Here is a 17,688-nt window from a genome sequence, read left to right on the forward strand (position 1 = left end):
ATTTAAAAGGGCAAGAAAGAAAGAGAGTAACCATTACAAAACAATAAGAACTGCATTATATAGCTTTTAGGCTTTTAATCAGCAGTAAGTGAAATCGAAAGGACAGAGAAGTATTGCTTTTCAGAAGAGCACAATTTTAAGCAATCACTGAAGTCAGTGCTTTTTACACGAGGCATTTAAATGTCACGTTGAGTTTTCTGAATTTTTTTACATTTCATGCCCATCTTAATAACATCCGGAGGATGACAGAGCATCAAAATTGCTATCTGCCTAGTACCTGCATTCCTCCAACTAATAGGCCCATAATTTATTGAAAGGACAATTATGAAATCAATCTACACAAAAGGTTATAATCTGACTCAATTATATAATAATAATTGATTATATTATATATAATAATATATATAATATATATATATTATATATATAATATATATATATAATAATCAATTATATATATAATCTGACTCATAAATTTAATACCAATGCACATTATAAATACTTTACTGAAAGTCAGACGCAGCAGATTATAAATCATTCTGTACCCTAAAATACACAACATTTGAATTCCTAAGGTTCAAAAGCTATCAACCTCATTAATAAAATGGTGGACCCCGGATCCGAACAAAAAAGGCAGCAGACCAAAGGGCCTGGGAAGACTTGGCAACTGTCACACATTTGCAGATGAGAAGCAATGGTGACTCACAGGCCCTTCCATCTCTGATTGTAACGTAGGATCCTGGCAATTTGCTAGACAGCATGGAAGCTGTTCAGCTCAGCCCGAGGCAAGCAGTCATTTTTTGACTTGAATCCACACCATTTGCACTTCAACATCCTTAATTGCTTTGAAAAAATATTTCAAACTGGTTATTTGGATACCAGTTTGGGTAACTTGGATGCAAATATTAAGAGCAAGGTTTCTGTTTTGTTTTGGGAAAACAGAGCAAGGACACACTTTTTGCTTTTGAAGATTTAGGAAATAAAAGAGTAACATATGTTAGCAAACTCTTATTAAGTATTATTAATATTTATTATTATTAATATATCAAACACAATTTTAATCATAGAAGGATTCTTTGATGGCAACTTATAGCAATTTGGGAACGTAAGAAATGGCACTGTGACTTCAAAATGAAAAACAATTTTTATCCAATGTAATGAGAACCCATTAAAATAGGGCTTGGTGGTATAATCATTTTGGCTTACCATTAATAATAATAAATATTAGTTGCCACATATAGAGTATGTGCTCTAATGGGTTAGTCACATCATAGAATATCTAATGTAATCTCCACGAGAAGTTCTTGACTTAGGTACTACCACCCCCATTTTAAGGTGAGGAAATAAAGCTAATCAAGGCTTTGTAATTTGCTGTATCAGATCTGAATACCTGTCTGACTCACGTCAGATACTCTCTGCTCTTTCTGCTAAGTGACACTGCCTCCCTTCCATGAATCTATTTCGATGACAACGGTGGCAAACCTTTTACCCATCAGTTTCACCCTCCTCTGATGCATAAGTTGATTTATAATAAACCAACTAAATAAGCGAATTAACTGCACACTCAGTAGGAGACTGTTCTGCATACAGACCTGCTTACTAAAAATAAGACAAAGAAAAATGATTAGTACTCCAAATATATTTCCAGAATTTTACGGTCATTTTTATGAGGTCAATTTTATGAGGATATTGCCTTTTAGTCCTAGAGGCAAGAAAAGATCTCGTAAGACACAAATGATAGATACTGGCTAGAAATGGAATGCAATTATTTATTTTTTATATAACTAAATAGATACAATTTAAAATTTATCTGTAAAATTTTTATCTATATAAATATACCTATATATAAGTATCGAGAGAGATATAAAATTTTTATTTTATCTATGGTGGATAGGGTTTTCATCTTTAGACATGTGTTTTTGTTTTGAGTTGCCAGTACTAGTCTAGAAAAAGGTTTCTTGTCCTGTCACTGAACTTCTATCATCATATGCACCTCAGTCTTATCACACACGCATTAAATGAACTCCATCTCCTGAAGGGGGCTTTTCCTTACCTGACGTTTCTGTTTAAAAAGAGCACTTGACTGTGCCTCGTGCTCAAGAACTGTCATCATTTCATCGATTTTCCCAAGTGAGTCATAAAAGACCGTCATCTGCTTTTCTAATTCTTCCAACGGTAACAGCAGCTGCTGGGACTCATAAAGGAGCGGAGAGTAACAGTCTTTGACCTTTAAAATTGCAAAGACAAAAATTCCATTAAAGGCCATTAAGGACCATAGCTCTCAGGAATGTTTTCTTCAGGTTAGGGTCATTTTGGGCTTACAGAGCTCCAGTGACATTCTTTAGTATTTCCTGTGTATTATTAAATTTTGATGTAAAAAAAAATACTACTGCTATACCACTGAGACAAGTAAATGCTATGGAGTTTTCTCATGAAAATTCATCTAAATCATCCATCTGGATAGCACTTGCTCATCTAAATGATGTTGGTGAGCCAGATGGCATCAAATTCCACTTCATAAACTCTGAAACCCATCTTCCCTCTGGCCTCAGAAGCTGACCTAAGACAGTCATGAATTACATTATCTAGACCAACTTGTACCTTCCAACTTTATTTTCAAGAACTCTACTACCTGATACCTTAACCGCAGACAAACTTACAAACGTGTTGACTCATTCTTCCCAGAGAGGCCCTGTGCTTTCCTAACCTCCTCCTAGCTCCACACTTTGCTACTCTTCCCCTATCAACATCCCACTCATGACAAGCGCTTACGTCATATACAAACTTATTCACAAAGGTTCTCACGCAAGAACATGTCTCTCTAGTCTGAACTGGCCCAGCCGTCATCTGTTACTTGTCTTTTGAAAAAATGCTGTTCGTTTATACACCTGCATTGTCTTTATCTTCATGATGAGCTCCTGGAGATGAAGATCTCCATAAAGTCACATTTATGTCGGAATCCAGCACCTCATGCGATCCTGCAAGAACTTCCCGTCCCCCTCATTTTATTTAGAGTTTCTCCCAAAGCATTACTTTTGGAAACCAAAAAAGGAAATTAAGTACTCACTAGTAGACCCTTTGTTCTTTTCCTTACATTATAATTATTCTCATGCTCTTGGATGCACTGCCTGAAGGAGAAAATCATCTAAAGAACGCTCCTGTCCTATCGCCACAAGGCTCAGCTAAAATTACTGAACAAAATAAAGAGAATCTGCTGACATGTATAAAAATCAGTGTGCTTTAGAAGTCTTCCCTGGATACAACAGGAAACTTACCAAGATGCTACATCTAAAGCAGCAATTAAGAAAGCATGATGACTCACGTGTGTCTAAAAGAGTACTTTGCTTTCTCAGAAGTTTCCGTAAATCACTAAACCCGACCTAGGCTAAGATGTGCTAGCCCAAGACAGGGCTCTAAAGGCTGCTTGAAGGTTACAAGTTGTTGACTCCAAATTGTACCCAATCTTTATAAATAATCTTAACTTGATTGCTTGAAAGAATTTAAAATTGCCATTCTACTATATACCAGTTGGACAAAATTTTCTTATCTTTCATGGCCATGATTCTTATTTTCATCTATCTCACTTATTCCTCTCTTTCATTAATTCTCCACAGCTGGTTTCATATTGGCTATTCTCTTTCTACGCTTCCTCTCCTAATTAACAGGGTTTTCTGCTATTTTTTCCTTTGTTGTCCAATTCTTCATTATGAAATTTTTCCATTCACTTATATAATCACTCTTTTCTTTTACCAGATATTAATTACAAAATCTAAGTGGACTTTGCCATAGTATCATCTTCATAAAATTCAACTTCAGATAGATAAAAAATCCCAGTGAAACTTCCAAACTCTTAAGGAAAATCCCTCAATAGAACAGAAAAGGCTTATGGCTAGTGCGTGATATTCACTGAGCTTCCTGCACAGAAGTGGCATAAATGTATCTATCTTGAATCCAAGGTAGCTCTGTGAGATGAAGAGGGAGAATTTTCACTGCATTGTGGCTGTGTAAGCGAAAAATACCATAAATAATCTTAGAGTGGACGTATGTCAAATACATCTCAATAAAAGGTATTTGGGACTTCTTTCTCATTTAAATATATGATGTCCTCCTCCCCCTTCTTCTTCCTATTCTTCTCCCCTTGCTTCCCTCTTTGTTTTATGGCTTTCAATTGGTCCTCTGTCCTCCCAGAGGAGGTCTATCTTTCTATAAAATACAGCTACTAGTACTTCTAAATTAATAAAGGTAATGCTTGGTATCAGCTCCATAGTTTCATTTTTAAAACTCATGACAAAGTTACTAGATGAAGGATCCCAATAAGAAATAAAAACATGATCTGCTAACAAGTAAATGATTTGCACATGATGACAGAGAACGAGTAAGGTGAGCTGGAGGCAGTGTTGGTCCTGCATAGAGTGTCATGCTTTAAAATATTTTCCCACCTTGGTTAGCTGCTCTTTGAGCCCAGACATGGTTGCAAACATTTCGTTAGCTTCTTCTTGGGAGATTTCTTTGCTAATGAGGTGTGCTGTCTTTGTAATCATCTTATACTGAGCGTCCATCACAGGCACCCTCTGCTCAATATCCTACATGAATCATTGAAACAGCTACGTTACCACATGATACATTGCCTCTTAATTTCAAGATCTGACAACTGGACACAAATCAGTATGCACTGAATAAAACTCTAGACCTGTCATCATCTTTTGGCGATTCCAATGACTACTTCCCTTCATTACTAATATATGATATATAGTAATATGATACAAATAAATGTTTCCTTTAAAAGTCACCATAATCCTTAAGCTAACCTAAAGATAAACTGAGGTACTCTTTACACTTTCAAAATACATATGTTAATGTAGTATGGAAACATTATATCAGGTAAATGCATGTTAACAATTTGGGGCAATTCCTCTGATTTTAAAAATGAAACTTTTTCTTTAAAAAAAGTAATACATTGTCATTGTAGAAATTTATAAATTAGAGATAATACATTAAAGAAAATGTAATACAGTCTTCTCACACCAGAGCCAACATCCTTACCACCACAAGGCTCTGCTAAAATTACTGAACAAAATTAGTATTTTTCCTGTGTGTGTTTACACCCATTTTTTATTTTTACAAAAAAAGATGATACTATTTTTGCTTTCCTTACTTAATAGTATATTGGAAAAGCCTTTCTACGTCATTAATATTCTTCCATTACTTCATTTTTGAGAGCTGAAGGGTATTCAAAATATGTAAACAGCACAATTCATTTAGCAAATCCTTTATCACTGGAGGCATTTATGTAGAGGTGTTAACTCCAGACGTCTGCTTTTTCCTAGTACTTTATAATTTGATTGTAGAAAATAAAAAAATCTCAATTAAAATACTATTTTGAAGTCGGTCAATAAACCTCTTCAAAAAATTCAAATAAATTTTTTTATGAGAGATGCAAATCAGGATATGTACACATGTCAAATGATGTCAAGGAGACACAGAAACAGCTTTTGCAATGGCCTAAGTAACCTCACTGATCTTTCTATTCACAATAGAATTCGTTTTTCACTTTGTGTTCTAGAAAATCAGCTCACCTCTAAGTCTTGAGTTAATAATTTGACATTAATAAAAGAGACTTCTAAGGGCTCTGAAAGTTTCCTAAGGGCTTCAGTTGCAAAGTCAGACAGGGTAGTAACACAATCTGTGTATTCTTTCTTCATTCTGTCCAACTCATCAGCTCGAGCATACTGTTAAGAAAAGGGAGGGGGGCAACATCGAAAGCCATTAAGACAACACTCTGGAAGTTTGTAACTTTCCCTTCTACATACTCTCTGGAATGGTTAGGTGGTAGGAAAGACTCTAATTCCTAATTCTTATTTTAGATACACTTGAAGTTAGTCCAAATACTGTGAAAAGAAGAAAGGAACTAGCAGAGAAGCAACAAATTATGATTTGATGCATGAATCATTCCATATAAGTAGGTTCCATATGTCAACATAATCCTTAATCAAGCTTTACATTTCTGTTATGTGCCTCCATTACAAATGGGAAAGAATAAAGGACCAAATATAAACATAACGGTTCTAAACACATCTGTACTCTGCCTTAATAAGCCCATGCTATAACCATAAAAGAGTCTCTAAACGGACTGTTGATCACATTTATGACGCACCCATGTTCTAGGCATAAATAGATCTGAAAAACATACTTGCTTGACTTCCATAAACAACTCTCTCCATCGTCCATTTAGCAACAGTAACTGCTGTTTGAGATCACGGGAAACCATCTCATCACATGTTTCAATCAGAAAATTGCCAGCATCGTTCATGGCAGTGTGCTGCTGTATCCAATGAGGCAAATTTCGAAAAAAATCCTACACAAGAAACAATGTGCACTACTGTAAACCATACACCAAAAGTTAATAAATGATATGAAAGTAGCCAGACTGAGAGAAATATCTTTGCTCTAAAATTTGTGCAAATTTTAAGGTGAATCCTATATTTCTTGCAAAATGGAAATTTTTAATAAAGAAGGTCAAAAATATGAACTAGAAACGCTGAATGTCTTTTTGTAAGAATATATGCAATATCTTTTGCTAAAGACAAAACAAAACATGATGACCATTTTGTTATTCCTGTTTTAGAGAGGAAAAAGCTGAATTTCTGTGAGTGTAAGGGACTTGTGCCTATAGTCTTTAGGCTAGTAAATACCAGTGCCAAAGTCATCTAAAAGGTATGATATTTTAGGGAAATACGTAGCTGTCTTAAAAATCGTTTGACCTGTTACTTTTGATTTTATTCTATTTTATTTTATTTTTGGCTGCACCACGTGGCTTGTGGGATCTTAGTTCCCTAACCAGGGATCAAACACGTGCCCTCTCATGCCTCAGCAGTGAAAGCACAGAGTCCTAACCACTGGATCGCCAGGGAACTCCCAACTTTTGATTTTAAAATCTGAATACTGTACATGAAGATAATTAACAATCACAGAGATAAACCCTTGAAGGAAAAAATTAAATGATCTGGGCCAAGAACACAATACAGTGACATCCTTCCTTATTTAAGGTTACACACTTGGCTACGGAACAGCTTCCACTTGATTTCGAATTAAATGCATATGTGCCTGTGCATACACACACATACACACCACGGTAAAAACCAAGGACACCAAAGAGAACTCAAAATCGATTTCCTAAGCCATGTGCAGGAGGACTTCCTAGATAAATCGATGAGAACAATTCTGTTTCTGGTGGGTATAGTCCCTTGGATGAAATTAACACATGACATCTACTAGGGCCCTGCCAGTCTAATCAGAAAAGCCAAAATCTGTGTGGGTTACAGTTGCTCAGCTACACAAAAATACTTAATCTATATGAAATATAGAACGGGAAAACATAAAAATTATACATCTACTTGTACAACACAATAACAGAAGAACCAATCTTGCATGACAAGTAGTAATTCTAATATAAGTCCTATACTTCTTAATGGGAATCTGGCATTTTAATCTTTTACATACATATAAATAGTTTTTCCATGAGAAAAATACCAAGCTCCCATTCAGAAGCGTATACACAGAAATCAGTCCATTCCATGTGATCTTTTAATGTAAATGATATTAAAGTAAAACAGTTAACTCTTGCAAAAAAACACACACTCCTGTAACCGGAGGAAAAACATCACTCCTACCGAGAATAAGACCGTTGACGGAGGGTTGATAAAAATCCCAAAAAGAATAGCCAAAGAGACAAAAATGTAGTGACCCATCTGTTGAACCAGTGTATGCCATCACACAGATTTAGTACTACTTTAGCCAAAGTTGTTTTCATCTTCTCTTAAATTAGGAAATCCTCAGAGGCTGTGCACTGGACCTGCCCCTTCAAGCCCAGACCTTACTGTGTGTATAGCGCCCTCTGCTGCCTATTGGGTTTGGCCACTGCTCCATGGGTCACTGCTCTTCTGAATGCAAAAGTCAAACGCTGTTTTAACACAACTTTTATAAAGCAGCCTATCTCTTGGTCTAAAATAATTTAATAACCTGAAAATGAGGCTCTTCAGGCAAGGTCAAGATTTTTGTAACACGTTTTCAGATATATAACGCTCCCTAGACAACTTTGCTGTGAAAATCTCCTATTTCTAAATTCACCTGTGCTTGTTTCCTTTTATAAGAAGCAGTCTTACCTTTTTGGCATGTTCTGACTGATTTAGCATTTTCTCAGCATCCTCTAGCCAAGCCTGAAGACTAGCCACGGTATTGTCATATCGGTCCCAGTTGGCAATGACTTCTTCCAGCATGCTGCGCACGCTCCTGACTTCCACTGAGAGGTTCCTCCACTGGACAGTGGTTTCATTCATGAATTTCATCACATTCTCAGCCTCTTCCACTGAAACAGATAGAACAAACTATAATCCTTATTTTATATTTTAAATCCACCACACCTTTTTTCTACGGTCTATACACTGGTGTGCATTCCTAATTCTTCCTAGGATTTTAAATTCAACAGATATAACGTTAGAATTACATTCAGCTAATGTTGGGGACATGTTATATCTTACTCATAGGTATTTATAAAGATTAAAGGCAATGATATATTTAAAATTCCTGATAAATGGGATGCAATAAATGACATATATTTGTTTGCATCTTATATGCACTCAGACACATATATAGTATAATCACAAATGCTGTAGTTCATTTTCAGCAAATATGACAGATATATCTGCAAATTGAAACAGACATATTTTACAATTGTGTCTTTACACTAACTTAAGTTTTCATAATATTCAAGTCAGTCCACTTTTTGCCTTTAACCGTTGGAATTTAAAATAGGTTTGAACATTACAATTTAGGAAAAGAATGCTTATTTTCCTCTCTCTTAGAAGATCACACACACAGACATACACACACACAGGCATATGATTATACAGGATAGGCATTGCACAAAGTCAAGGGGACTGAATCCAGTATGTGCTTTCCAGGCCAATGGCATGGTCACACAGTGATTCTGCAGAGAAAAAAATGATTTGATCATACTGAAACCTGTAGGCTCTAAATTCTGCTGTATTCAGTACTGCAACCAATTCTGTCTTGCGTTTTACCTGAACCATCAGCTTTGACGTACATCTCAGCTGTCTGTTTCAAGATCTGGTATGTCACTTCATACTGTTCAAAGAACTTGCTATTTTCTATAAAAGACTAGAAAAAAAGGGAATGGTTAAACGATAACCAATACTGGCTTACACAGACATGCCAAAGTCAATTTTCTTCATTATAGGTATGTGGATATGTTACCCAAATCTACCAACCTCATTCTTCGGAAAAATATCAAATTAATTCAACTGCCATAAATAACCTGATTATTTCTGAGAATATAACTTGATTCTACACTTTTAATTCTAATTCACTCCTACTTTGAGAAAATATTATATTTCTCCTCCACCCAAAGGTTTGCTTTTAGAAGAGACAGAAGTTTCTCCAGAGAACCTGGGGCTACCATTTAAAAAGCACTAAATTTGGAACAAGGTTGTAAAGTGTCCCACTGTGTTTTAGCTGTAGGGTTCTGTTGCTCTTTGAACAATAATTCTGGTGAATCATGACTCTGAGGAACTTCAGATTATAAATAACTGGCACAATGCAATGCACACTTTCTTAAAATAAAAAGTAAATACAAAAATATTTACAAGTAGAAAAACGTTAAATAATCACACATTCCATCCACGTTATCCATATGCTGTCATACTTCTATTACCTAGTATAAAAATTAAAGGTAAGCATGTCTATATCTATGTCTGTATGCAACTTACATATGTATTATAGTTACTATAAGCAAATGGATACTATGAAATTGAGAATATACAAAAAGTCCTTAGGTGAGTTTTATTATTGTTAACTCCAGGAAATATGAAATAATTCCTTTTTCAGAGATGATTCCTACTTCTGTAAAGTAGAAAATTAATGTAATTATAGATAACAACATACTACCAAAGGCTTCTTAATTTCTTGTAATAGCATAATTAGTTCCTATGATGTAAACTCAGTAAAATACTTTGTGTCACTATTATAAAATACAAAATTAGCCTTCAAAAACCAGCTGAAGTCCTGAATAGGATGTTGATGAATGCTTAATATGGAGATGCAAAATGTTTGTGTGCAGAGGCAAAACTATTCATACAGCAATTTCATAGACATTCCTAGATTTTATTGATAGAAGTTTATAGTATTTCAAGATTATATTAAAAATACATATAATACATTTCATATCGGGCTTCCTTGGTGGCGCAGTGGTTGAGAGTCCGCCTGCCGACGCAGGGGACACGGGTTCGTGCCCCGGTCCGGGAAGATCCCACATGCCGCGGAGCGGCTGGGCCCGTGAACCATGGCTGCTGAGCCTGCGCGTCCGGAGCCTGTGCTCCGCAACAGGAGAGGCCACAACAGTGAGAGGCCCGCATACCACACACACACACAAAAAAAATACATTTCATATCATTTTATGTTTGCATTTACTTATATAGTAACTATTCTTCAAAGATATAATGAATAGAGAAAGCTGTGAACTACCTGGGATGGGGTTCCCTGATAATACCTTATTCAATAACTTTAATACACTTTATTATTTTTGCATGAGAATTGGTTAGTTCATTATTTCGCCTAATGTCCTACTCCCTTAACCTCTGCCTGCTCCCCAAGTAGGGAAAGAGTAATTTAGTAGAATTTAAATTTTGAATAATTTAACAAATAGGGAGGTCCTGGTTTGATCAAATATGGAAGATTACACCTAATGTTCAAGACACTGTAAGAAACTGAAGAGATAAATATATTTGGCAAAGTTTAAAACAAGAGTCTCCGTTCAGTTTGGACACAAATTCCAAAAAGCTAATGGAAAAAAAATTGTTCAAAGTGTCAAATAAATGGGAAATAGTGCCTATACTGGACATTAAGACTTACACATGCTTTTGCTAGAGTGGTTTACAAATTCATTATAATTGAATAAGAGAAAAGTTATTTCCAGTTTCATTTTTGGTCTAGGGTAGGAGTGGGGAGAATGCTTTTAGCATATTATAAATGTCGAGATTCATTTAAGTGTTTTTGAGCTTTCCTATGAGGAAAACTAGGTAATTAATTTTTGAAGAAAGAAAATTTACTTGTTATTTTAATTTTTGTTTCATTTATTTTTGCCCTTTTTTTCTGAGTCCTGAGTAACTCCATTTAGTAACAAAATTATTTTGTCTATTAGAATCACTTTAACAGGAGGACTGCTCAGTCACCTTTTTTGCTGTGAGCTATCTAGATAAAGTCTGTCAGAAGAATGCAAAATTAAATGTTATGTTTAAAATAACAGTGACAGGATTAGTTTATTTCTTTCAAAATATGGCTTACATTTGGATATCAAGTTCAACAAATAAGACATGTTGGTCAAGGGACTTTTAAAGTTGGTGGCACTTTAGAAAAATAAGATATCTCTTTATGCTACAACATGCAAAGTATTGGTGGAAGGGACTAACTTTCTACTCTCAAAAGATAAATATAGATATAATAAAGAAAAAGCTCATCAATTTCGCTCAAAGGGAGGTAAACCAGACAATTTAAGATTTTAAAAATCAACTCTGAGAAGTAGTTTCATTAGAACTGCCTATTTACTTTAATAAAATCATTAGAAATAGTAGACCGTATGTTCACATTACTTGTTGCATTCACATAGTCTATGCTCCCAAGAGCTCTTCTTTTATGTGAAAGAATGAAACGTTATCTCATTTCTTCCATTGTAAAATTGGAGCATGTGTTAACTAACACGGTTATGTCATGAACAATTCAAACCAATCATCTTCTGATTTACATTACAGTATGTAATCGCTCACCAGGATCACGTGGCCTAATTTAACCAACAAGCATTTGTGAAGTATCTTCCAAGAATTCCTTGAGCACTTAGGGGTTACGTACCTTAGGTAGCCCCTATGTAGTTCTCTAATTCCCTAACTCTTGTAAAAAGTATCTTTTTTTGCAGATGAATAAAATTGAATTGAGAATTCAGACTAAGGAAGAGATAATTATGGAACCCTTACATCCCCAATATTACTTTGCTTATTGATGTAGCAGCATACGGCTCATTACAATCATTTCTTTTAGAAACCAAGTGAAGGATTATATTTAAGAAACTGATTTTATGATTTTATTTGAAAGTCTTCATGCACCTTGAAATAGTCTGTTCTAAAGAGAATGATTTTCCCAAAAACTTCGAAAGAATGAGAGAAGCTCTGTGGGGTATGAGACAGAAGGAAAACAATAATGAGTCAGTCTTTTTTCCTTAAAAAATCCCTAATATTCTATTACTATTATTGTTGTTGCGGTTATTAAAACTTTGGGAAAGATTAAGTTATTTATAAGGTCACATGGGTAGCGAGTAGTTGAGCCATGATTCAACACATTTCTATGTGACTGGTGTCCAGGCTTCAATAATCTCTCCCACCTCACCCCACCCTGCCCTAATAACATGCCGCCCATAACAGACATGATAGTAACTAGCAGGTTGCAGTACGGAAGTGTAAAATACAGTCAATTACGGACCAGCATTAAGTGGAACTGATACTTATGTGAACTATATTCTTTAGTTCACTGAGCTGCAAGAGATCACTTTAATTATTTGGTCTTTTCGGTTAAAAAAAAAAAAACAAAAAAACCTTTTCTTCCCAGCCAATTTTGTTAGAGAGTAAAGTTCAGTACTTAAGCACAAAGGTTTCTGATTCGGAAAGATGTGGATTCAAATCCAGATTCCACTTCTTACTAACTCTGCCACCTGGAGCATGTGACTTGAGCGTTCAAAGGCTCGATTTCCTCAGTGAAACAATGTGAAAATGCCCAGCCCACAGGGTCATCACTGAGAAAGAAGATGACACATGTAAAACACTTGGCACATAGAAAAGATCAATATCCTACAATTATTAAAACTATTAAACTACAAATACCTTAAACCCCTTTTTGAAACAGAAGCTTAGGCGATAAATATGTATTTTTTATCAGGTGATAAAATATTAGGAAATATTTATTAAAACCCGATATATTTGTAGAGTTATTAGCAATTTTACAAATAATTTTGAGAGTTACGTTACCTAGCAGTTTCAAATTAGCAGCTCAGTGAATGTCTATGAAGTAGGCAGAAAGTACTGATTTTTTTTATTCATTAGTAATAATTCTTTACTTACATATGCTTTAGTTGAGAAGTTCAAAGAGAATTATTAACATCTTTGTGTTGGAACATTAACCTGGTAGAACAGTCCCATTAGGTATTTCAACCTAATTGGCTCTCCTTAAATAGCGAGAACAAAGACGCATCCTGAATAATTACCTCTGAGCTCAGAGTGTATCATTTGACATGATTAAACCCAAAAATATAAATGCATATCTGTATTTAATATTTTTGGGACTAATGCAATTGCTTAAACTTAAAAAAAAATCAGATTTCTCATTACTTTCCAAAATCATTCAAAATGAATAAGGGAACATAGTGTCACAGATTTCACATTTTTGGACAAATGTTTCCTAGAAAATTGTAGTAAATCTAAAGAAAGATTTTATTGTTAACCTGTTAAACTTTTTTTTTTCAAATTCATGTTGTTTATTTAGCGCTTAGAAAATAAAATTAAAATGTAGCAAAATATATTATGGTTCTAGGATGTAAAGATATGGTTTCAATAAATATTCAGTCATGCCAGTTACAGAGCCACTGAGAGCAGTCAGGTTAGAAATGGGCTTATATTTTAAATTCATCAATTTATCATTTAGAACTTGTGATTCAATATAAATGGAACAGTTACAGGACTGAGATGCCCTATTAACATTAATTTTGTGAGCAAATTTGTATTGCTAATAAATTGGGGGGGCATGTTTAACTAAGAGAAATAAACTGCCTTTAATAATTATAATTCTCTGATTATATGTAAATGGAAACTGCTAGTTACAGAATAACCTACTTTCCTCCTTAATGCAGGTCTACTACTCTATGTAAATATAGGATTATCTATGCTGGTAGCCCAAAATACGAGAAACTCTTCAAAAATTAAGTTGGTACAGAGATTCGCAGACGAAATTTTACTTTTCCTGGGTGCACACAGGAAGCAGTGAAGCTCACAGAATGACTGTAAAAACGGCATGCTTGACCTAATCTAAAAAAAAAAAAAAAGATAGTTCCCACATGAACAATTGAGGATTGTTCTAAACTACCCATGATTGGATTTTAGAAACATGAAGATAATCTTTAAGTATTTTAATTCCGGTTCAGTAGTGAGTTCACAGTCAGTTGTATGCAATGCAAAAACTTGCTTTTTTAAAGCAATAAAGCCAATCACAATGGTTCAATATGATTACTGCAGCAAAACCTTTCATATCTCCAAAGAATATAGGTATATATTTCAGATTGTTGTGAAAAGCTCACAAACTTACATCAAACCCATTTAACACACTGGTACCTTAATGTTTAAATTCAAGATAAAAGTAACAAGTGTCCAATGAACTAGAAGGTATCAGATACTAAAGCCAGGTGTCCTCTGACCTCTCTGTCAGCGCCAGGGAGACTTACCATGTAGTTCTGCAGAAGCAGCTCCACTGAGCCTCTCCTCCCATACTTGATGATCCAAGACTTCAGCTTTGACTCTGCAAGAACCAGCAGTGAGAGCAGACGGTACTTTAATTCTAGAAATTCCATTTTCATTAAGTGTAGCTCTGATGTGGAGGAAACAAAATGAAACCTAGAAACGAAACACAGGGAATTTACAGAATGTAACTAATAGTAACAGAACGGGGCTTACTTAACCTGTTACATGTGAGTATTAAATAAAATGCAGGCACAAGGTCTTCTAAACTCTGGCTGCTCAATCACTCAGGAGATCTGGTTCTGTTTCTAGCTCTGGGTTTAAAGGCAAATCACAATTGATGGAAGTCTTTGATTTAGTTCTTTCCCCTGCCAAGATAGCTCTCAACTGTTTCTTTTATAAGCTGTTTTTGCAATATTACATAATGTTCCTCACAGTACTGAATAAAAATACAGCCTCTGAAGAAACCATTTCTGTCATTTCCAGGCTGTGGGTACATGCAGGTTTACTCTTTTCAACTAATAATATACTAGAATATTGGCATTCTTAACATACGTTATGGGAACCCAATTTTTATGTACCAAATGGAAGCACCTCTGTAAAAAAAAAAAAAAAAAGTCAATTCATTGAAAGAAAAGAAATGGGGAAGAAAAGCATCCACCGAGCCTTTTAAAGACACTTCATTTAAAACCGGACGTTCTCTTACCTCTCAGCCATGTCCTCTAATTGATCAGGTGGTACTGGGATCCCGTTAACAGACCTGGTTCGGTAGATTTCATGGAATGCTCTTTTGTGGGCATCTGTGTTTTGAAGCAGATCCTAAGATACAATTAAAAAAAAAAAAAGAGGAAACATGTTCACAGGAGGCTAAGAAGCATAATCTTCAGCTTGCACGGATGAGGCAGTGCATTCAACAATTTGATCGTGCTCCCATAGCCACACGTGGCTTGGTGCCGGTCACAGGCTTTTCCCTTGTACAGGAACCTGGGTGCTTGTCCATAAGGCCCCGTGCTAGAGCCGTAGCTAATAATTATGGCATCTTTTAAACACACATGACACTTGCACAGCAATGCATTCAGACATTTTAAAGGCACATGGTCCAAAGGGAAATGTAGTCAGTGCTAAAAACAGTGATTGTTGGTGTTTTTCTCTTTCCCTGATTTTGAATCTACTGATTATTCAAAGCTTAAAACTAAGCACAACTAGTTTAACCCTTTAATGGTCAAAATAAAAATGTTAAGTTCTCTACGGTTATTCTATTTTGAGTGCATGCAGGGTACCATAAAGTGATGTTTGCTTGCCATCTTAAAGTAAGTCAATTACATTACAACATATTATGAAAATACCCTTGTGGTTAGGAGATTTCAATCAAGCACAGGGAATGTCCCACAGATATCACAGTGGGAAGAGTAAATGTGATGTTTTATAAAGATTCTTTCCAGATTGTATAGAACTCCACAAATTTTAATAATTTATTTAGATTGGTTTTCTGGGTTTTTCACTGTCAAAAGACATTTATATAAAGACTTACATGTACTTCACAATTCCTAACCAATTTCTCACATAGAAGTAAAGAAAGAGAAAGGTGAAGGTAGATTCATGCCATATTTTCTAGAGTTTAGGTTGTTTCTCAGTAGCAGAGTAAATAGCCAACAGTTTGTCACTCACTGAAAAATAAGATATATTAGCCCACCAGAATGATACAATAAAACTAACAGTTTCTCTCACACTAAGATTTAGTAGATTAACTGGAGAAAACAGAAGCAAAAACCAGCCTAAATCGTAAGAGATACACTTGATGGAAGGGTACACATGAAGGCTTTCATACATAAAGACGTAAAAGTCATATGTGTTTGTTCACATGAGTGAAATCAATTTTCTTTTAATTCGGGGACATTAGTTTTTACATTGTAGAAAAAAATCCAGGACCAAACTATTTCTATCCTGATATATATTTTCTATTACCACCTTCTGACCTGCTTTGAGTCTGTAGGTAACCGCACAGATATTCACAAGTCCCCTGCTCCCAGAGGGAGGGGACTACAGGCATCTCAGAGCTGATTACAGTGGCCAGAGGACTGTCCTAGAGCAGCTACTGCCTGTGCGTGTTTGAGTCACTCTCTACCCCCTCCTTAACATCCAGACACATTTCTGTGGCTTTTATCCTGACCGAAACTCCCCCAAATGACTACAGGGCAAACTGAGAGCCACCACCACTCCCAGCTCTGATTTCTTACGTGTGACAGTATGTTAATGTATGGGTGGGGGTCTGTGACTATACTGGGATACCCAAATGTCCAGGTGCCTCCCAAGAAGCTTTCCCTATTGTAGTTTTCCGTATCTAGTTAATCAAAAAAATCTTGACAAGAAATCAAAACCAACAGAAACATTTTCACACATATGACAAAAGAACTACAACTGGCGTGATGTCACTGGGTCCTCTGAAAGGCTGTCTCACTACAAAACAGCTGGATGCTGAGCACAGCATATGACTTTAATTCACTGGTGGGCTCACAGGAAGTAAGTGAAACCTTTTAGGGCTCCCACGCTCGGTAAAACATGACCCAAAACTGGATCATGGTCCTGTGAGCAAAAACAGATTGAAAAAGCTGATTGTCCCGGGCAAACATCTAAACCACTGTGGCAGGAGATGGAGTCTTGGAACTTGAATAAGGTGAGAAACACTGAAACTGAGACCCCCTACATTTAGCCAGAACCCTCAAAGAGGGCTGATGTGGGCCTGGTAGACAGCAAATGAAAAAGAAGGAAAGCAAAGGTCACCAAACACAGGAGACAAGCTACCATGAGTGAGAATCAGCAGAAACAACGCATTCACGGTGTTAGAAAAATGTAAGTAATTTAATACTTGACAACAACCGTTTGCAGGTCAGAAGAGTGTGACCTGGTTAACGTGTTCTTAATTCCTTATATTGATTAAGAGGAGGTTAAGACATTGATTAACTTTCAATTTCGTTAAGTATCTATATGGTATGATTTCAAGGACAATCACACTACACAACTAGAGTTTATAACTTCAAACCAGTTCGAGGGAAAACATGGAATAAGAAAAACGAGCAAGTGAATAAACAAACAAAAACCCCTCAATCAACTTATAAATAAGAAG

At 35.6% G+C, this 17,688-nt stretch overlaps 1 protein-coding gene across 6 annotated transcripts in view; it reads right to left on the reverse strand.

Annotated features, from left to right (window-relative positions):
* The window catches only part of SYNE1 (spectrin repeat containing nuclear envelope protein 1), a gene marked incomplete at its 5' end in the record, with an annotated part of 457,248 nt that overhangs the window by 301,628 nt on the left and 137,932 nt on the right, over positions 1–17,688 (reverse strand). For all 6 annotated transcript variants that reach the window (XM_082668958.1, XM_082668957.1, XM_082668956.1 and 3 more), the window contains 8 exons: positions 2,054–2,227; positions 4,440–4,583; positions 5,577–5,729; positions 6,191–6,355; positions 8,163–8,365; positions 9,081–9,177; positions 14,552–14,720; positions 15,271–15,383. In XM_082668958.1, the coding sequence (XP_082525084.1) occupies positions 2,054–2,227; positions 4,440–4,583; positions 5,577–5,729; positions 6,191–6,355; positions 8,163–8,365; positions 9,081–9,177; positions 14,552–14,720; positions 15,271–15,383 (1,218 nt within the window). The remainder of the gene's footprint in view (positions 1–2,053; positions 2,228–4,439; positions 4,584–5,576; positions 5,730–6,190; positions 6,356–8,162; positions 8,366–9,080; positions 9,178–14,551; positions 14,721–15,270; positions 15,384–17,688) is intronic.

The sequence above is a fragment of the Grampus griseus genome (genome assembly GCF_964374135.1).
Source record: "Grampus griseus genome assembly, chromosome: 13".
NCBI classification, from domain to species: Eukaryota; Metazoa; Chordata; class Mammalia; order Artiodactyla; family Delphinidae; genus Grampus; species Grampus griseus.